The sequence below is a fragment of the Brassica napus genome, chromosome C4, assembly GCF_020379485.1.
Source record: "Brassica napus cultivar Da-Ae chromosome C4, Da-Ae, whole genome shotgun sequence".
NCBI classification, from domain to species: Eukaryota; Viridiplantae; Streptophyta; class Magnoliopsida; order Brassicales; family Brassicaceae; genus Brassica; species Brassica napus.
The window spans coordinates 30122878-30140479 of record NC_063447.1 but is presented as its reverse complement, the minus strand read 5'-3'; the positions used below and the strand labels follow the sequence as shown (position 1 = coordinate 30140479).

The 17602-nt window shown below is 30.7% G+C and overlaps 1 protein-coding gene and 1 long non-coding RNA gene across 5 annotated transcripts; one reads left to right on the top strand and one right to left on the bottom strand.

The window, feature by feature from the left end:
- Nucleotides 1–4672: 4672 nt before the first annotated feature.
- Nucleotides 4673–8198, top strand: LOC106396807 (polygalacturonate 4-alpha-galacturonosyltransferase-like). Of its 4 annotated transcripts, none has more exons than XM_013837301.3 (11): nt 4673–4866; nt 4943–5095; nt 5177–5202; nt 5284–5343; nt 5418–5531; nt 5611–5668; nt 5748–5794; nt 5886–6223; nt 6301–6658; nt 7115–7693; nt 7772–8198. In XM_013837301.3, the coding sequence occupies exons 2-11, from the start codon at nt 4945–4947 to the stop codon at nt 8045–8047; spliced, it is 2007 nt and encodes a 668-aa protein (XP_013692755.2). In that variant the 5' UTR covers nt 4673–4866; nt 4943–4944; the 3' UTR covers nt 8048–8198. The 4 variants fall into 4 exon arrangements, with proteins under 4 accessions (XP_013692755.2, XP_013692754.2, XP_048609864.1 ...); XM_013837300.3 differs by having other exon boundaries at nt 5608–5668; XM_048753907.1 differs by lacking the exon at nt 5284–5343 and having other exon boundaries at nt 5394–5531.
- A 502-nt stretch (nt 8199–8700) lies between these two features.
- Nucleotides 8701–13773, bottom strand: LOC106395859. Its single transcript, XR_001279368.3, has 2 exons — nt 9119–13773; nt 8701–8979 (listed from the first exon to the last, which is right to left on the bottom strand). It is a non-coding gene; the product is annotated as an uncharacterized LOC106395859 (long non-coding RNA).
- Nucleotides 13774–17602: the final 3829 nt, after the last annotated feature.

Sequence of the window (17602 nt, the reverse complement as noted above, 5' to 3'; positions counted from 1 at the left end):
TTTCTAACGGTTAAATTGTTTTTTTTTCAGGTTTGGAGCTAACAATCGTGTTAGCCGGAGCGTTTCGGCGACGATTAAGGGTTACTACGACGGGGCATATCCGAACTGGAGCAAGACACCAAATCACGTTAAGATCACGTGGTTTAAATGTTTTGCGGTAAGATTTTTAAATTTAATTAAATTTTCACTTTTAAATATATATATATATATATATATATTTTTAATATTTATTATTAATTGTAATTTTTTCAAAATTTTTATGTTTCAGCAAAAGTGGCATTGGTCTTTGGGAATCACCGAGAGGGTGAAGGCGGAATTCGTTGCAAAGGCAAAGATACGCCTCTGCAACACAGTCTCTGATTGAAAGGACAAGTGGGAGATCTACGGGTATGAGGGAAAGCCCACTGAGCTCACGACGGATGTGTGGGATGGCCTCATCGCCTATTGCAAGCACCCCTCTTCGATCAAAAAGGCCAATTTGTGCTCGGCTTCTCGAAGGACGAAGGATAAAGATGGTCATTTACCCATGCTTCACAGAACCGGACAAAAACCTCATGCAGGAGTCCGTCTAGAAGCTGTAAGTTTTGTTTTAAATATATATTTTAAAATATTCAATTAATATTATTTATAATATTTAATTTAATTTTTTTTTTTGTAGTTCGAGAAGACGGGAGTCTTACCTTCTCTGTCTGACCTATTCAAGATGACTCACGCCACATCCGATGGAGTTTTTGTGGATCCTGCATCTGAGAAACTCTTCCAAACAGTGGCTGGTCGGATTGAAGAACGGGAGACGTAACTAACTCAGGAGTCTCCCGATGGATTACCAGTCACATTGTCCACCGAAGAGGTCGACAGAATCTTCGAAGAGGTACAACTTAAAATTTTTGTTTACATTATTTTAAATATTTTAACATAATTAACTATATTAATATATGTTTTGATTTTATAGGTGGCTCCTAAAAAGAAGGAACGGATAGTCGGTATAGGCCGAAGTTGCAAGGGCAACTTCGTCATACACTTCGAGACGGGATGAAGAGACTGCTCAGATGAAGGCTCGAATGGATAGCCAGCACGTTCGTTTAGACTCTCTTGAGGATTTGCTAGACGTGATGGCCGTGGGAAACCCGGTTATGCAGAGAATGTTGAGTGAGAGACGAGCCGCTCTTGGAATGCCACCACGAGATCCCCAAGAGTCCGATCTAACCCGTCAACAGCCGAGCAACCCCACCAACTACTTCGAGAATATGTAGTTTTTTTTATTTTTCTGTTTGTATTATGAATTTAAATATTATTGTATGACTTTTTAAAATATGTTTTTCAATTTCATATTTCGTTTTAAAATTTAAATTATTTTAAATTCTGAATATTAAATATAAATTAAAATTTATTATATACTAATTAATAATAATATAATAAGAAACGATGTAAACTCCTCGTAAATATTACATGGAGTTTACATCGAATGTTTACGAGTGATTAACATCGAAATATTTACGAGGGTTTTACATCGAAATGTTTACGAGTGATTTACAACGAATGTATTTACGTGTGCTTTACATCGAAATAATTACGTGGGCTTTACGACGAAAACTTACGTGTCGTTTACGACGAATCATTTCCCTGCGCTTTACGAGGAATATATTTCGTCGTAAACGTAACGAGTCGTTTACGACGAAACCTCCGTTACGACGGACGTTTAACAACGAAACGTCTTTCGACTTTAATTCGTCGTAACACCCCGTTTACGACGAATTTACAACGAATACTGCCCTAGTAAAAAATATGTTTTCTTGTAGTGTTAAAAGTCTCACATAATCTTTTGTGATCAAGATTTAAATTTTTTTCTATAATAAAATACAATGATTATAAAATCATATGAATAAATAATTTGATTCTAATAGGTGTTTATGTTAATATATATATATATATATATATATATATATATATATATATATTTCATATCATTTAAATTAAAATATACATCATATGAAAATACATACTTATATTTTGATATCTGCATTGAACATATATTGAAAAGTTAATATTTTAATTTTGAAATCTTCATTGTTTTTTTAAATGATTATAAATTATTGAAACTACTAAACATTCCACTTTAAAAAAAAATCATTGGTGTAAAATTTTGTTACACAAATATGCAAATAATCATAAAATCATATGAGTAGAAATCTCATTAGATAAATATTCATATTAAAAGTATACTATATAACTATGTTTTGATTTATTTACCCAGCGAATAAATAAGAATGGTCGTTTGATTTATATGCGCACACCAATTTATTACATAATAATAACTGATTTGTTAGTTAGTTAATATATAATTATTATTTTATTATTTCATAATATGCAGAAAAACATAAAATATTTATACTACTCAAGGCGCGGATCTTAACCTAAGTATGTATCTCTTTAATAATTTTAAATCTGAAACATTTTCTAAATCTTAGGCCAAAACAAAATAACGAAATGAGAATAAACTCAAAATCAATATTTATATCGAGCAATAACCAAAATGGAAAAAACGACATAAAAATGAGAAAAATATTGAAGATAGATAGGATTGGCACGTGAACGTAAACTTCTCATAACCATAATCTTATATATTAAAACAGAAGTCACAACTAGGGGTGTTCAATCCAGTTATCGGTTCGGTTTCGGTTCGTTTTTTCGGTATTTCGGTTAGTAAAATATAACTACCATTATAAATCCATATTTACTTTGGTTCGGTTCGGTTTATATACCGCCGGTTTTCGGTTTATTCGGTTTTATACCAAAACATAATTATTTAGTTTGGGATCATATTATATACATTTTAGAGTCATATTGTCATTGCAGTCATTTATTAAAAATATATTATATTTTCAAATAAAAGAACAAAAAAATAAAAACGCGTATACCTTCAAATGAATTAATCAAATCTAGAATTAAAATCAAAGCTCGAAATTTTGAAAATAAAAATAAAAAACAAAAGAGAAGTATGAAAGAAAATGTTTCCACTCTTCCATATTCAGTGTTCATCAAAGTCATGATTCGTCGAGTGAAACTCTGTTCGTTTATAAATAAGAAAAAAAATGTGAAGAATTTTTTCTAGTTATTATCCATCAAATTTATAACATTCACTTCAATTTAATCAACGCTAAAAGAAAGCAAAATGATTAAAATAAGAAGACTAAGAAAATAAAAAACCTCAGTTACGATGAATTGTTATTTACTTATATTTTAAGTGTTTTTCAAATTATGATTCTTTCTTACTATAAAAATATGGTAATAATTATTAACAAAAGAATAACTTATATAACAAATATATTTTTCATGTGACGTTATAAAATATGTACATATTTACATGTTTTTACTTTTGATCTGTTCGGTTTATTCGGTTTAACCAGTTATAAACCAAACCATATTCAAATCCTACGGTTTTTATAAAATCATATTCATTCGGTTTATATGGTATATACCAAAACCACACCATATTGTCTATTTCGGTTCGGTTCAGTATGGTTCGGTTTTACCATATTGGACAAGTCTAGTCACAACCTTGATTCATATGTGATTTTTTTTTTAAATGGACCTAATGGACCTATTTCTAGAAAGTCATGTTACTTTTAATCTCTAATCTTACCATTTAAATTTTGGGCATACCAGAAATTTTTATTGGGCTATCAATAATTGGATTTAAATAATAGATGATCCATGACGTCAAAAAAAACAATAGATGATCCATTAGATTTATAGATAATATAAATTAAATAGATATAATTTAATGTTGTAATACTATATCTCCATATGTTAATTATTTAAATATTTGTCGATGTTAACTTTTAAAATTATAAAGATTTTTTTTTAAATAGCAAAAATCATATTATCTAACAATTGTTAATCTTTACTACCTTAAACCAATGAAAATAAATTTTAAACTATATAGTTTATTTTAAAAATTAAACAAAAATTAAATGTTTAATTATTTACTCGATAATATAAATCTATGAAGCGAAAAGTTTAATTTTTTAAAAACTTTCTAAATTTGTGAAATGTTACAATATCTTTGAATATGAAAATAAAACAATATTTGTTTCTTCTTATATATATATATACATATATATATATATATATATACACATATATATATATATATACATAGAAGAATATACAAATACATGCGAAAGTTTGAAACAATCTATTCAATGAAAAAATATACCATAAACTTACTATGTTTTAAAAATTGATAGACGCATTTATATTATAATATATACCAATTTAGAATTGAAAACAAAATGTTTATATAAAAATAAATGAAAACAAAAACTCGTGCGGTTGCGCGGATCGAGAACTAGTTAACTTTTAAATTGCTAAACCATGATATAAAACCGAGCTGTTATAGTATCGTTGTAATAAAATAGTAGACCTGAAATTTTTCGGCCCAAACGTTAGGTTCTTAGTGATTTTTTTGACCTAAAACACTTTTAAAAATGAGATAAGACATCAATAAACAAATTATGTAATTAACAATATAAATTTTATTTTTACATAGGATATTTCTTAAATAATTTTTATATAATCATTTCGTACCAGATGAAAAGTGAATCAAAAGGTACAAAGCCCATGAAAGCTAATAACAGTGAAATTGAATTTTTCGTCTGGTATGATTTCGGTTTAGATTAAACCGGAAAAGAAAATTCGAAATTGAAACTGATAAAAGAGATCGATTAAGATAGCAATCATCATCTTCGTCTTCGTCGCTCGAGTGATCAGATCTCCGCCTAAGATTGGTTAATTGGGAATGGCGTGTTATTAGTGTATCACCCGCGAGGCCTTGATTCTTCTCAAATCTCCTATAGATTCCGAGTATGGATTTGTTTCTCTCTCTCTCCATGATTCGGTTCTCTACTTGATTTGGTGTTTGCTTCGTAATTTTTGATAGGAATGGGGTTGAAGCGAGGGTTATCGGGAGTGAACCGGATTAGAGGAGGAGGAGGATCTCGATCTGCAGCACTTGTCACCCTCATCTTTCTCTGTGTGTTCGCACCTCCCGTCTTCTTTGTTGGTCGTGGAGTATACATCGATTCCTCTAACGGTATTACTACACTCATTAGAGTTACATTGCCGTTAAATCATTTTGCTTGGAAGTGACACTGATGATGATGATCTGTTGCAGATTATGCAAATGCTTCTGTGAAGCAGGTGCGGCTTAAAAACTCTCTTTTTCGTTTTTAACACAAGCCAAGTAATGGTGTTTGTTTCATTGGATTGGATTGGTTGCAGAGTCTTGACTGGAGAGAACGCTTAGCTATGCAATCTCTTAGATCTCTCTTCTCTAAAGAGGCAAGTGTCTTAACTAAGTTTTGTTTTGTTTGTTCTTTCTTCCTTCATAGATTAGCAGCTCGTTTCTTACTCAGGTTCTAGATGTTATCACTGCTAGCACAGCTCATTTGGGTCCTTTTAGCCTTGATTCTTCTCTCAAGAAAAACAATTTTTCACCATCATGGCGAGAACTCGAAGTAGACACTCAGGTGTGTGGTTTAGTCTGTAACCAGATGAGTTTCTATCCTCTATTCTTTTGGCTCATAGTTTTTGATCTACTTGAAGCAGGAGAATCAGACAGCATCTAGTAGTATCGTGAATGCAAAACGTGACACTACTTCAAAAGGTGGTGGCTTTTCTTTTGACAAGTTTCAATATCTGATGATACCATCTCTGACTCTTCAATATCATCACTGCTCATATAGGTGGTAGCCATCAGAAAGTTGAGACACCTGAAATGTTATACAGAAGGGTAATTTTTTTACCTTCATTTCAAAATCTTGATGCATCACAGAATTCTCTTTTGCTTAAGTATTTTGTCTTTCCATCTTTGAAATTTTCAGCAACTGAGAGAGAAAAGACGTGAGAGGCGAGCAAATGAGTTAGTCCAACAACACAACGATGACACCATTTTGAAACTCGAAAACGCGGCCATCGAGCGCTCCAAGTCTGTTGATTCTGCAGTCCTTGGAAAATACAGTATCTGGAGAAGAGAGAACGAGAACGACAACTCTGATTCTAACATCCGCTTGATGAGGGATCAAGTGATCATGGCTAGAGTCTACAGTGGTCTCGCAAAACTGAAGAACAAGACTGACTTGTTACAAGAACTTCAGGCCCGGATCAAAGACAGCCAACGTGTTTTGGGTGAATCAACAACCGATGCAGATCTTCCTCGTAGGTAAAGAGATCTTTTATTTTTCTGTTATTATTATTCCAGTTATGTTTTTTTTTAACTGATACCTCATTAACGTGTAGTGCACATGATAAACTGAGAGACATGGGTCAAGTCTTGGCTAAGGCCAAGATGCAGTTATATGACTGCAAGCTGGTTACTGGAAAGCTGAGAGCAATGCTTCAAACGGCTGATGAACAAGTCAGGAGCTTGAAGAAGCAGAGTACTTTTCTGGCTCAGTTAGCAGCGAAAACTATTCCAAATGCTATCCATTGCCTGTCGATGCGCTTGACCATCGATTACTATCTTCTTTCTCCGGTGAAAAGGAAGTTCCCTCGCACTGAAAACCTAGAGAACCCTAATCTTTACCATTATGCCCTGTTTTCTGACAACGTGTTAGCTGCATCAGTGGTTGTTAACTCAGCCATCATGAATGCCAAGGTAAAACAGTTATCCACTCTCTCTTGTATTCGTGCTCCTACCTCTCTATGTGTATCCCTGATGGGATTTTGAACGGAACCCATCGAACCGAAATGAAAATTTTGGTTCGATTTGGTTGTTTTTTTCTGTTGTTGGAAAGTTCGGTTTTCCGTTCGGCCGGCAAACGGTTACTTCAATTTTCTTGAAAAAAACTATAACCAAACCATACCAAAATCCCGGACCGAAAAAGCCAAACTAACTGAATTTAATCAAAGCTTATATGAAATTTTAACAAAATTTATAACCCAAATCAAAAACTTCAGGTAGGATTTTCAAAACCCAAACCAAACTTTATTTAGGGTTAATTTGGTAAGTTTTATGTTGAACCGAACTAATCAAAAACCAAACTACCCGAACCCGCAGGCCTACTGTCATGAGTTGCAGAGTTGAATTAAAAGTTTTTTCTTGTTTGGGCAGGATCCTTCGAAGCATGTGTTTCACCTTGTGACGGATAAACTCAATTTCGGAGCAATGAACATGTGGTTCCTCCTAAACCCACCTGGAAAGGCAACAATACATGTGGAAAACGTGGATGAGTTTAAGTGGCTCAACTCATCTTACTGCCCTGTTCTTCGTCAGCTTGAATCAGCAGCAATGAAGGAATTCTATTTCAAAGCAGATCATCCAACTTCAGGCTCTTCGAATCTCAAATACAGAAACCCAAAGTATCTATCCATGTTGAATCACTTGAGATTCTACCTCCCTGAGGTTTATCCCAAGCTGAACAAAATCCTCTTCTTGGATGACGACATCATCGTTCAGAAAGACCTAACTCCACTCTGGGAAGTCAACCTGAACGGCAAAGTCAACGGTGCCGTTGAAACCTGCGGGGAGAGTTTCCACAGGTTCGACAAGTATCTCAACTTCTCGAATCCTCATATAGCGAGGAACTTCAATCCAAACGCTTGTGGATGGGCTTATGGCATGAACATGTTCGACCTAAAGGAGTGGAAGAAGAGAGACATCACTGGTATCTACCACAAGTGGCAAAACATGGTAAACAACTCTTAAATCCTTTGCATCAACATGGTTGATTAATGGGTTGCTTATTATGTATATATTGTTGCTGTTTAGAATGAGAACAGGACACTGTGGAAGCTAGGGACACTACCACCAGGACTAATAACGTTTTACGAACTAACACATCCCTTAAACAAGGCGTGGCACGTTCTGGGACTTGGATATAACCCGAGTATAGCAAAGAAAGACATTGAGAATGCAGCAGTGGTTCATTATAATGGGAACATGAAACCGTGGTTGGAGTTAGCTATGTCCAAGTATCGACCGTATTGGACCAAGTATATCCAGTTTGATCACCCATATCTTCGTAGATGCAACCTTCATGAATAAATTAATCAAATTAAATCTTTGTTTAGATGATTTGAGGTAATTACTCCTAATCTTATGTTGTTCCCTTCATTGCGTTCCTCTTTAATTTGCACACATTGTTAATTGTTTATTCATATCTTTATTTAGTAATTTTTTTTGTTCGGGTTAAAAACACTTTTGTTATCGAGTTTCTTTCGATAATATCTTAATGGAGATCCTGGTGTAAGGACCTGTGAAAGAATGAAGCACTGTGTCGCTATTTTAGTTAGGGCATGATTATTTGGAGTCTTTGCTCTTGGGTCCTTAATACACACATATTTGTATGTATATATTATATATGTGTATATAATTGCAGGTTAAGAACTTTAAGAAATTTTCGGTTTGGGTTTTCGTAAAGTCTTTAGTCCGCAATTATATACGCGTATATAATATATACATACAAATATATGTGTATTAAGGATCCAAAAGCAAAGATTCTCAATAATCATGCCCTTATATAAAAACATTCAAGTAGTCAAGCCAAGAGATCACCTAATCCAGAGATTCTGCAACTTTTGTAAAAATTGCATTTTTTTTGTTGGTAATATTTTGATTATGATGGACACAAATGCTAAACTTCCAGTTTTTAGTTTCTCATATGATGTCAAATAATGAGATAAAAATTCAAAGTCCCATTAAACTAAAAAAAAAAATTCTATATTCTTTTTTTTCCAACCCATTATTTTATTACAATATATCTGATGACAGTAACAAAAAAAAGTATCAAATTTGGCATTTAAAAGTGCAGAGGCAGGTATTGGCGGGTCCTGGCCCTCCTAGACATGTCCCTCTTCCCGCTCTCTCTCCCCACTTTGCAGTACATTGTTCGGCACACTGTGGAGGTACACAAGGGGTTGCTCCTATAAATCGTTCATGACACAATTGTTGTCCTTGTGTGTCCTTCATCCCCATCCCTAACAATACATATTTAAAACAGATTAATATTATCTCAATTCCTGTCCTTATAAAAATGAAAAATGGTGAACAAAAACTCATCAGATAATAAAGAAGAAGCATGAAAATAATTAACATATTTTAAGATGTAACACAAACCTAGAACAAGAACGATCATAAAGATAGCAAAAATTGTGTTTTTAGCCATTTTGTGTGATACAAGAGAAATGAATGGATGTAATTGTATTGCATTTGTGAACATCATATATATGTATATAAGAAATTTAATGCATATATATATTGATATCAAAAGATGTAATAAATGTATTTTAGCATAAAAAAAATTTGTAATAAATGTAAATAAAAGATCAAATAGTAATTAATTAGACTTTTGAACAGAACAAGTCATATATAGAAAAAGAAATAGTAAGATATCTACAAATTAATTAAAAATAAAAACCGATATGGAAATAATAAATCATAATTAATGGTGTAATATCATCCATGAGTAAATCTTGAAAAAAAATATCAAGTAATATTGAATAGATTCTTGAAAATCATTAAGATATAGTAATATATTAATGGAGTAAAGTCTTTCAAAATACTGTATTGAATGAAAAGAGAGACCACCAAAACCATATTGTATGTTATTATTGACTATTATAACTTCGGGATCTTATAACACATTATAATTATTTAAGATAATTATTTATTTTTATATCCTTAATATATCAAACTAATCATTTTATACTATATAAATCAATGTTTTTAAAACCGGATCGGCTAGCGAACCGAGAATTTTTTGGGTCATGGATCATTGTGGTTTGACCGGGTCTGAACCGGATTCGATCGGGTTTACTTAGATTAAACTAAATTTAATGATATTTTATAAACAATATGCATATTCTTAAAAAAAAGATCATATCAAATAAAATGTTTAAATAGCCATAATGTATAGAAAAACTTAAAAATAACAATTAAAATCTAAAATCAATATGAAAAGCACATTTATACTTTATTCGCAGATTTTATCACTCTAAATGTTCATCATCTTTTAAGAAAAAAATTATATACACATTAGGTAAAAGTTATATTTTGAAATACAAATTTCACAAACGTAAATGTTTCAATTATTTAAATCTTCAAAACAAGTGATCATGAAATAAAATTAAAACAAAGTGAGAAGTAGACAAAAAAAATATCTTGACGTGAATATTAAACTTTGTGAATCTTATAATTTACGAGTTGTAGAGACGACAAAAGAAAAAGAAAAGAGACGATACTTTATTAATCTTTAATAAATCTTATTTTTATTTTAAGAGGAAGAAAATTAATTGTTTCATTAACAAGATTTTGGCTTATATACGAACCGGGGTTTGGCCGGTTCATTGGGTCACCGGTTCCCGGGTTTTTGACGGTTTGATAGGGGTTTTTAACTGGTTCGATTTTAGTTGGGTTTTAACACTAACCCAACCCGGATTATTTTTGGTTCATGGTTCAACCCGGTCCGACCGCCGGTTCGGTCCGGGTTTAAAAACACTGATATAAATAGATATTTTCATATGATTTCGACATAGGAAAATAAAATTAAAATACTAATATAGAATAAAGTAGTGTAATATTTTTTATTTTAAATGTAAAATGAATTATCATACAGAAAAAGGAAAAAGATAGGAAATGTTAGAAAAATAAAAGTATGGGACTGAAAGAAAAACAAAGGTCCACAGTCTAAGAAAAAACTTAAAAACGATACTGCTCCACAACTGCAAGAATATATTTTCTGCTTGAGTTAAGGGTGGGCGTGGAGCATATATACTAAATATAAAGAAGGTTTCTTTCACTTCTAGGCTGTCAACATAGACGGACACGTCACTAATTCGAGTCTTGAGAAGCCGACACGTGTCACGGTCAATCAAAAGTCAATGTTTTATTAATTCTTGAATTTAATGGGTTTTATGTGTTTACTACAGTCCAAATACATCTTCTCTAAAAAAATAAAAAAAAAATGGTATACGAAACTTAGGGAAAGTGGCCGTCGAGCAACAATTCCCGTTCAGTTAACTGTCAATAGAAATCCAACGGTTTCACCGGTGACGAACGATTTCGATCAATATCAGTCGGAAGCCGAATAGACTTCTTTAATCTGGAGCCCTTACGGAAATTAACTTGATTCATGCACCTTCATTAACATTCACATTAATACCTACTCTCTACTTCTCACACGATCTTGCATTCAATGAATCTCCTCAGTCATTTCTTTGTGTTAATCCTCCATTATAAATATGAAGGTTTTCTTCCAAGAAAATCATCAGTTCATTTCTCTTAATAAACAACACAAAAAGGTGATGAAAAAGATTTGTTAAGCTCATCGTTGTACTTGACGGATTGTGACAGAAAATTGATAAGAAACAGAAAAATGAGATGAGAAACAGAATAAAAAGAGAAGAAGAGAAAAGAGGAAGAAGATAGAAGAAGGGAGATAACTTTTTTTAGTGAACTTTTTTTTTAAAAGATCTATTTATCTTTAGCTCATAATAATTTCCAACATTTTGGTGTTGATTTTTCATTATTGTGGCTCCCTAAAAGGTTGCTGGCCCTGATCTTAAGGATACAACAGTTAGTGCAGACACTTATGGATATATAATCATGTGTGAGTATGCATGATTGTGATTTGTGAGTATACTTACTATATATATAAAGAAGGGTTTCCTTTACTCCTAGGCTGTCCACATAGGCGGACACGTCACTAATTTGAGTCTTGAGAATCCGACACGTGTCACGGTCAATCAAAAGTCAATGTTTCCTTAATTCTTGAATTTAATGGATTTTATGTGTTTACTACGGTCCAAATACATATTCTCTAAAAAAAGAAAAAAAAACAGTATACGAAACTTAGGGAAAGTGGCCGTCGAGCAACAATTCCCGTTCAGTCAACTGTCAATAGAAATCCAACGGTTTCACCGGTGACGAACGATTCCGATCAATGTCAGTCGGAAGCCGAATAGACTTCTTTAATCTGGAGCCGTTACGAAAACTAACTTGGTTCATGCATCTTCATTAACATTCACATTAATACCTACTCTCTACTTCTCACACGATCTCGCATTCAATGAATCTCCTCATTCATTTCTTTGTGTTAATCCTCCATTATAAATAAGAAGGTTTTCTTCCAAGAAAATCATCAGTTCATTTCTCTTAATAAACAACACAAAAAGGTGATGAAAAAGATTTGTTAAGCTCATCGTTGTACTTGACGGATTGTGACAAAAAAGTGATAAGAAACAAAAAAAAAAATGAGATGAGAAACAGAATAAACAGAGAAGAAGAGAAAAGAGGAAGAATATAGAAGAAGGGAGATGACTTTTTTTAGTGAACTTTTTTTTAAAAAGATATATTTATCTTTAGCTCATAATAATTTCCAACATCTTGGTGTTGATTTTTCATTACTGTGGTTCCCTAAAAGGTTGTAGCCCTGATCTCAAGGATACAACAGTTAGTGCATACACTTATGGATATATAATCATGTGTGAGTATGCATGATTGTGATTTGTGAGTATATTTCAATTACATCTTTCACGTACCGACTACTGGATTATGAATTCTATTTAACTTGGCTGCTTCTGTGTCTCCAAAATTAACTAAGTTTTGATATATAAATAGAATGCATTTTTCTTATTATACTTCCAAGTTTGAGTCTGCATATATCACAATAAAATGAGTACGGTGGACGAATGAGCTGAGTGTGGAATACTAAACATGTTCTTACAAGAAATTGAATCGTTGTAGTTTTGTCCAAACACTAACTTATGCCTTATTTAGAACACTCACTTCCCATAACATATGTACTCTCTTCTCGACAAATGACACATGGTAACATAATATAAAAACAATCACAGCGTTAACACATTTGAAAGAAAATTCGTCCAACCGCACCTCCTATTTTGGATAAAAACAACTAGAACTAATACGATATGAAAAAAATAGTTTCAAATATATATATATATATATATATATATATGAAAATAATGTTTCATTGGACATCAACCTAAAATAGTATTTTAGCACATAATTAATAATATAATATCAAAGACATAAATTTTAAAAATATTCATAAGAAAAAATATAATCTAAGATTTTTGTATTAAAAATTATTTTACTTATTATCAAAATTATCATAATTACAGTAGAATAAACAAAGAAAATATGGAAAACTATTATGTATTCATGAACATTTTAATATTAAGATGATCATGATCTATAACAAAAATAACAAAACATACACAATAAAAGTTAATATCACTTTAAATTTCAAGTAAGGTAAACATTTTGAAATACTTTTTAACTGATATATTTATGTATTTTTGGTTACTAACACGTCCATAGCATTAATAGAGAGAGAGAGAGAGAGAGAGGGAGGGAGGGAGAGAGAGAGAGAGAGATTATGCTAATAGTAAAAATTCGTTTTTTTGATTAATTTAAAATTTAAGAAAATAGTATATCTCATATACATCTCTTGCAAATGTAAAAGTAAAACACAAACCACAAATAATATAAAAATAATAATCTTGATTACAAGTAAATTATATCCCGCCCGTAGGGCGGGCCGACCCTAGTATACTAAATTTTGAAAGTATTTGTGATTCTTTCTGCTTTGTCCAGATCTACATCCCCTATATATTATTTGAAAAGCATTACAACTTCCTTTTGTAGCCATATGTCATCACTAGGATGATTCTTAGGATCATTAGAGAAATATGTTGGTCCATCTAATTATATAATAAGTTTTTTTATTAAACTAACAATAAATTCATCATTTATGTACTTTATTATTTCCTTAAATAAAATTTACGGAATTGCCTAATGTGGCTAAAGTATATATGGCAATTAATGATTTTGAATAATAAAGATTTGATAAAAAAATAGTGTATCTTCTATCATATTTGTTTAATTTTAAACTATTAAATAAAATTAAACAACCACAATAACCGTATAATAAAAATTTAGATTTTTATTTATATGTTATATTTTGAATTTTTACAAACGGCTATAAATTACTAAAACTGTTAAGAGTCTCACATTCAAATTTTATGATCCATGGTTTAAAAATTTTGTTATGACAAAATACAAATGATTACAAAAATTATATAAGTAAAAAGTCTAATTTAATTAATTATTAAGATTAATATATATCGTTTTAAATTAAACTATAAACCATATAAAATACAATATTTTAGTTTCAAAATTTACTTTGAACAATTTTTTTGATAAAAATTTTGAACGATCATTGACAACTTATTTTTTTTAAAAATTATAAATTACTAAACCTATTAATCTCATAATGAAAATTTTGTTATCAGTAATTTAAATTTTTTTCTATAAAAGATATAAATGTTCAAAAAACTATATGAGTAGAAATCATCATTTAGTAGACATTAATATTAAAAATATACTAATATATATTATATATGTTAGTATCGTTTAAATTTAATTACATATCCTATCAAATATAAAAAAAAATTTGGATTAATAAAATTATTTTATATGTTCGCACCAATTTAATTATATATTTAATAGTTACTGAACTTTAATTATTTCATAATATGTAAAAATATTTAATACATAAAATAATTTTTATATATAATGTTGATCCCGCGCAAGGCGCAGATCTTAACCTAGTTTTTATTATTTGATTTACTTTATCACTATGCCAGATAGGTCCGTATATTTAGCAAGACATTTATTTTAATAAGATATTCATTTAGATTCATAAATTCTTTTTAAAATAAATGAAAAATCTAAAAATTAAATAAAATATAGTGTAAAACAACAATATGTCAATAACTGGGAACTAAAGAATCAAATTTGTGGATAAAATTTTAAAATTTTCAGATATAACAATGGATCATATAATTTATATATATATATATATATATATGTACATATATCATTTAATATATACATATATCAGATCGAATATCCAGATATTTAAAATTTTAGTATTTGTTTTTATTCGTAAAATTACAAATATCAAAAAAATTGAGAATGAATAGAAGTAGTATTATGGGAAAATTTGACTTATACACGTTTCTTGATATCACTATTCAACTTTACCATCAATCAAAGGGCATTTTCATAAATACTACATTCATTAATGTGTAAAAGACAATACTGCCCTTAACTTATCTTTAACTCATCTCTCTCTCTCTCGATCTATCTCTTTCGCGAATCTCCGTCGTCCAGATCCACCGTCTCCGTCCAGATCCGCCGTCTCCATCCAGATCCGACATCTTCGTCCAGATCCGTCGTCTCCGTCCAGATCCACGAAGCATATGAGATCGAGACTCAAAACCTCAAAATGTTGAATCTCAGCAAGAATCACAACTTGTAAGTAATTTTCTCGGATTTTGTTGTTTCAATCTAAGAGAAATGGTTATCTTTTAATAGTCGGATCTAAGAGAAAAATTTCCGATAATGAACATTGAGTTTTTGAAAATCTATAACCCTTTATAAATCTAAGTTATTTAGTAATGTAATTGACATGTTCAGTTCCCGACACTCATGAAAGAAGCGTATGTTCAAGCTTATATGAGAGCCACAAACCTGCCATCACACATTTGCTTCGATCTACAATGGTAATCACCAAATTCATCATTCTCTTGTTTTTTTCTTAAGTCTTAATGACCAACCATTGACATTTTTTTTCAGTTTCTTCTTGTGTTTTAGATTGCAGAGTATGTTCTCTTTAGCAGTGATAAAAGGTATTCTACAACGCAAGTGAAGGCTCCACCTCAGCTGCAGAAAACAATGTGTTAAATAACTCAGAGTTGCTCTTTCTTGCATTTTTGTCTTATATGTCAGTTGTTTCCTATGATTTGTTGTCTCACATCAACTATTTATGAGTGCAGGGTGCTGTTAGAGTGTTGACGGTAAACCATGGATTTGTTTACGAACCTTATGCCCTTCATGAGAAAATGTCGTGGTGGCAAAGGTAAGTTTGGCATTATACTTACCTTTATTACTTATATGTTTTGAGAAATGTTGTTTCTAATGCCAAGAGTTAACATGTCTGCATTTCTTTCACTAGTAATCACTTTTTAAGCTCCCAAGTATAATCTAGTCTTTCGACATTGAAAAGCAAAGAGTAGTTTTTCTTCTAGAATTGAGTTTTTTTTTTTTTTAAATTGCAAGTGAGTTACAAGTTTGTTGCTTCTGCAGGTGCTTGTACGTGACATATGGGTCTTTGAGAAGTCTCTATTCCACACAGGAGCTTGCTGGCGTTTCTGCGGCCATATTGAATTTCCTTCAAAGGATATAATTCAACCTGTCCTTTGATTTTTTTTTTGCTGAGTCAGTATCTCTACACAATTTGCATTCCTCTAGTCTCTGTTTCAACTAAAGAGTGAATGTTGTCTGATTAGGTTCTAGATAATAAAAAATTTATGAAGACTTATAAAATTTTTTGTAAAGTTAGTAAACAATTTATATATGTTTATGAAAACGTAGTTAATAAACAATTTATAAGGTTTATATAGGTTTACGAATCAATTATAAAGTCCCTAAATCATTAGTAAGAATCTATAACCATTTAGAAAGGCTTATAAAACAATTTATAAGAGTTTGTAACATAATTTATAAGGGTTTACAAGAATATGTAAATAATCAATAAGAGTTTATAAGAGTTTATAAATCTTTTGTAAAGTTTATAAAAAAACAGTTTATAAAATTTGTAAATTATTTATAAATGTTTATAAATTATTTGTAAAAGTATATAAACCATTTATAAAGGCTTATAAAGAAGTTTATAAAGCCTATAAACCGTTTCTAAATGTTTATGAAAGAAATCAGTTAGAAGGTCTTTAAATCATTTATAAGAGTCTATAACCATTTAAAAAGGCTTATAAGACCATTTATAAGGTTTGTAAAATAATTTATAAGGTTTATAAAGGTATCTAAATAATTTATAAGGGTTTATAAAACATTTATAAAGTTCATAAAAGTTTTTATAAAGTTTAGAAACCATTTATAACGGCTTATTAATCATTTATGAAGAGTTTATAAACTTGTTATAAAGGGTATGTAAACAATTTGTTTCTTCATGCCTCTATAAAGTCCCTAAATCATTCATAAGAATCTATAACCATTTAGAAAGGCTTATAAAACAACTTTTTCTTTCTGTTATTAAAAAAATCAACAAATGTTGGCTTAGAACAGGTCGATATAAGGGAAAGAGTGTCGATAGTGAATATTGAGTTTTCAAAAAATTATAATCCTTTATAAATCTGGGTTCAAGTAATTTTAGAATTTTCTTACCTCTGTTATCCATAAAAGAAATAAGGTTGATTTACACTTGTCATTTGAATAGGTCTGGTTAAGAAAAAGATTTTCGGATAGTGAACATTGCATTTTAAAGAATTATAACTCATTATAAATCTGGGTTTCAGGATATTGTTAATAGTACAACTCAATGATTTATAAGGTTTTATAAAGAAGTTTTTAAACAAGAGTTGATCATATATTCTTTGATCAACATATAAATGTGTGAACTTGAGAAGTCTTATCTTGTATTATCATATATTCTTTGTAAGACTGTTATAGAAATACGTAAACATTATGCTTGAAAAAAAATATCTTTAGACCATGATT

What these genes read in the sequence shown, in the direction of transcription:
- LOC106396807 (XM_013837300.3), top strand. Translation starts at nt 4,945, where the DNA reads ATGGGGTTGAAGCGAGGGTTATCGGGAGTGAACCGGATTAGAGGAGGA. An exon ending in ACGTGACACTACTTCAAAAG is followed by an intron (nt 5,669 to 5,747) that starts GTGGTGGCTTTT and finishes CTGCTCATATAG; the next exon opens with GTGGTAGCCATCAGAAAGTT. An exon ending in ACCACAAGTGGCAAAACATG is followed by an intron (nt 7,694 to 7,771) that starts GTAAACAACTCT and finishes GTTGCTGTTTAG; the next exon opens with AATGAGAACAGGACACTGTG.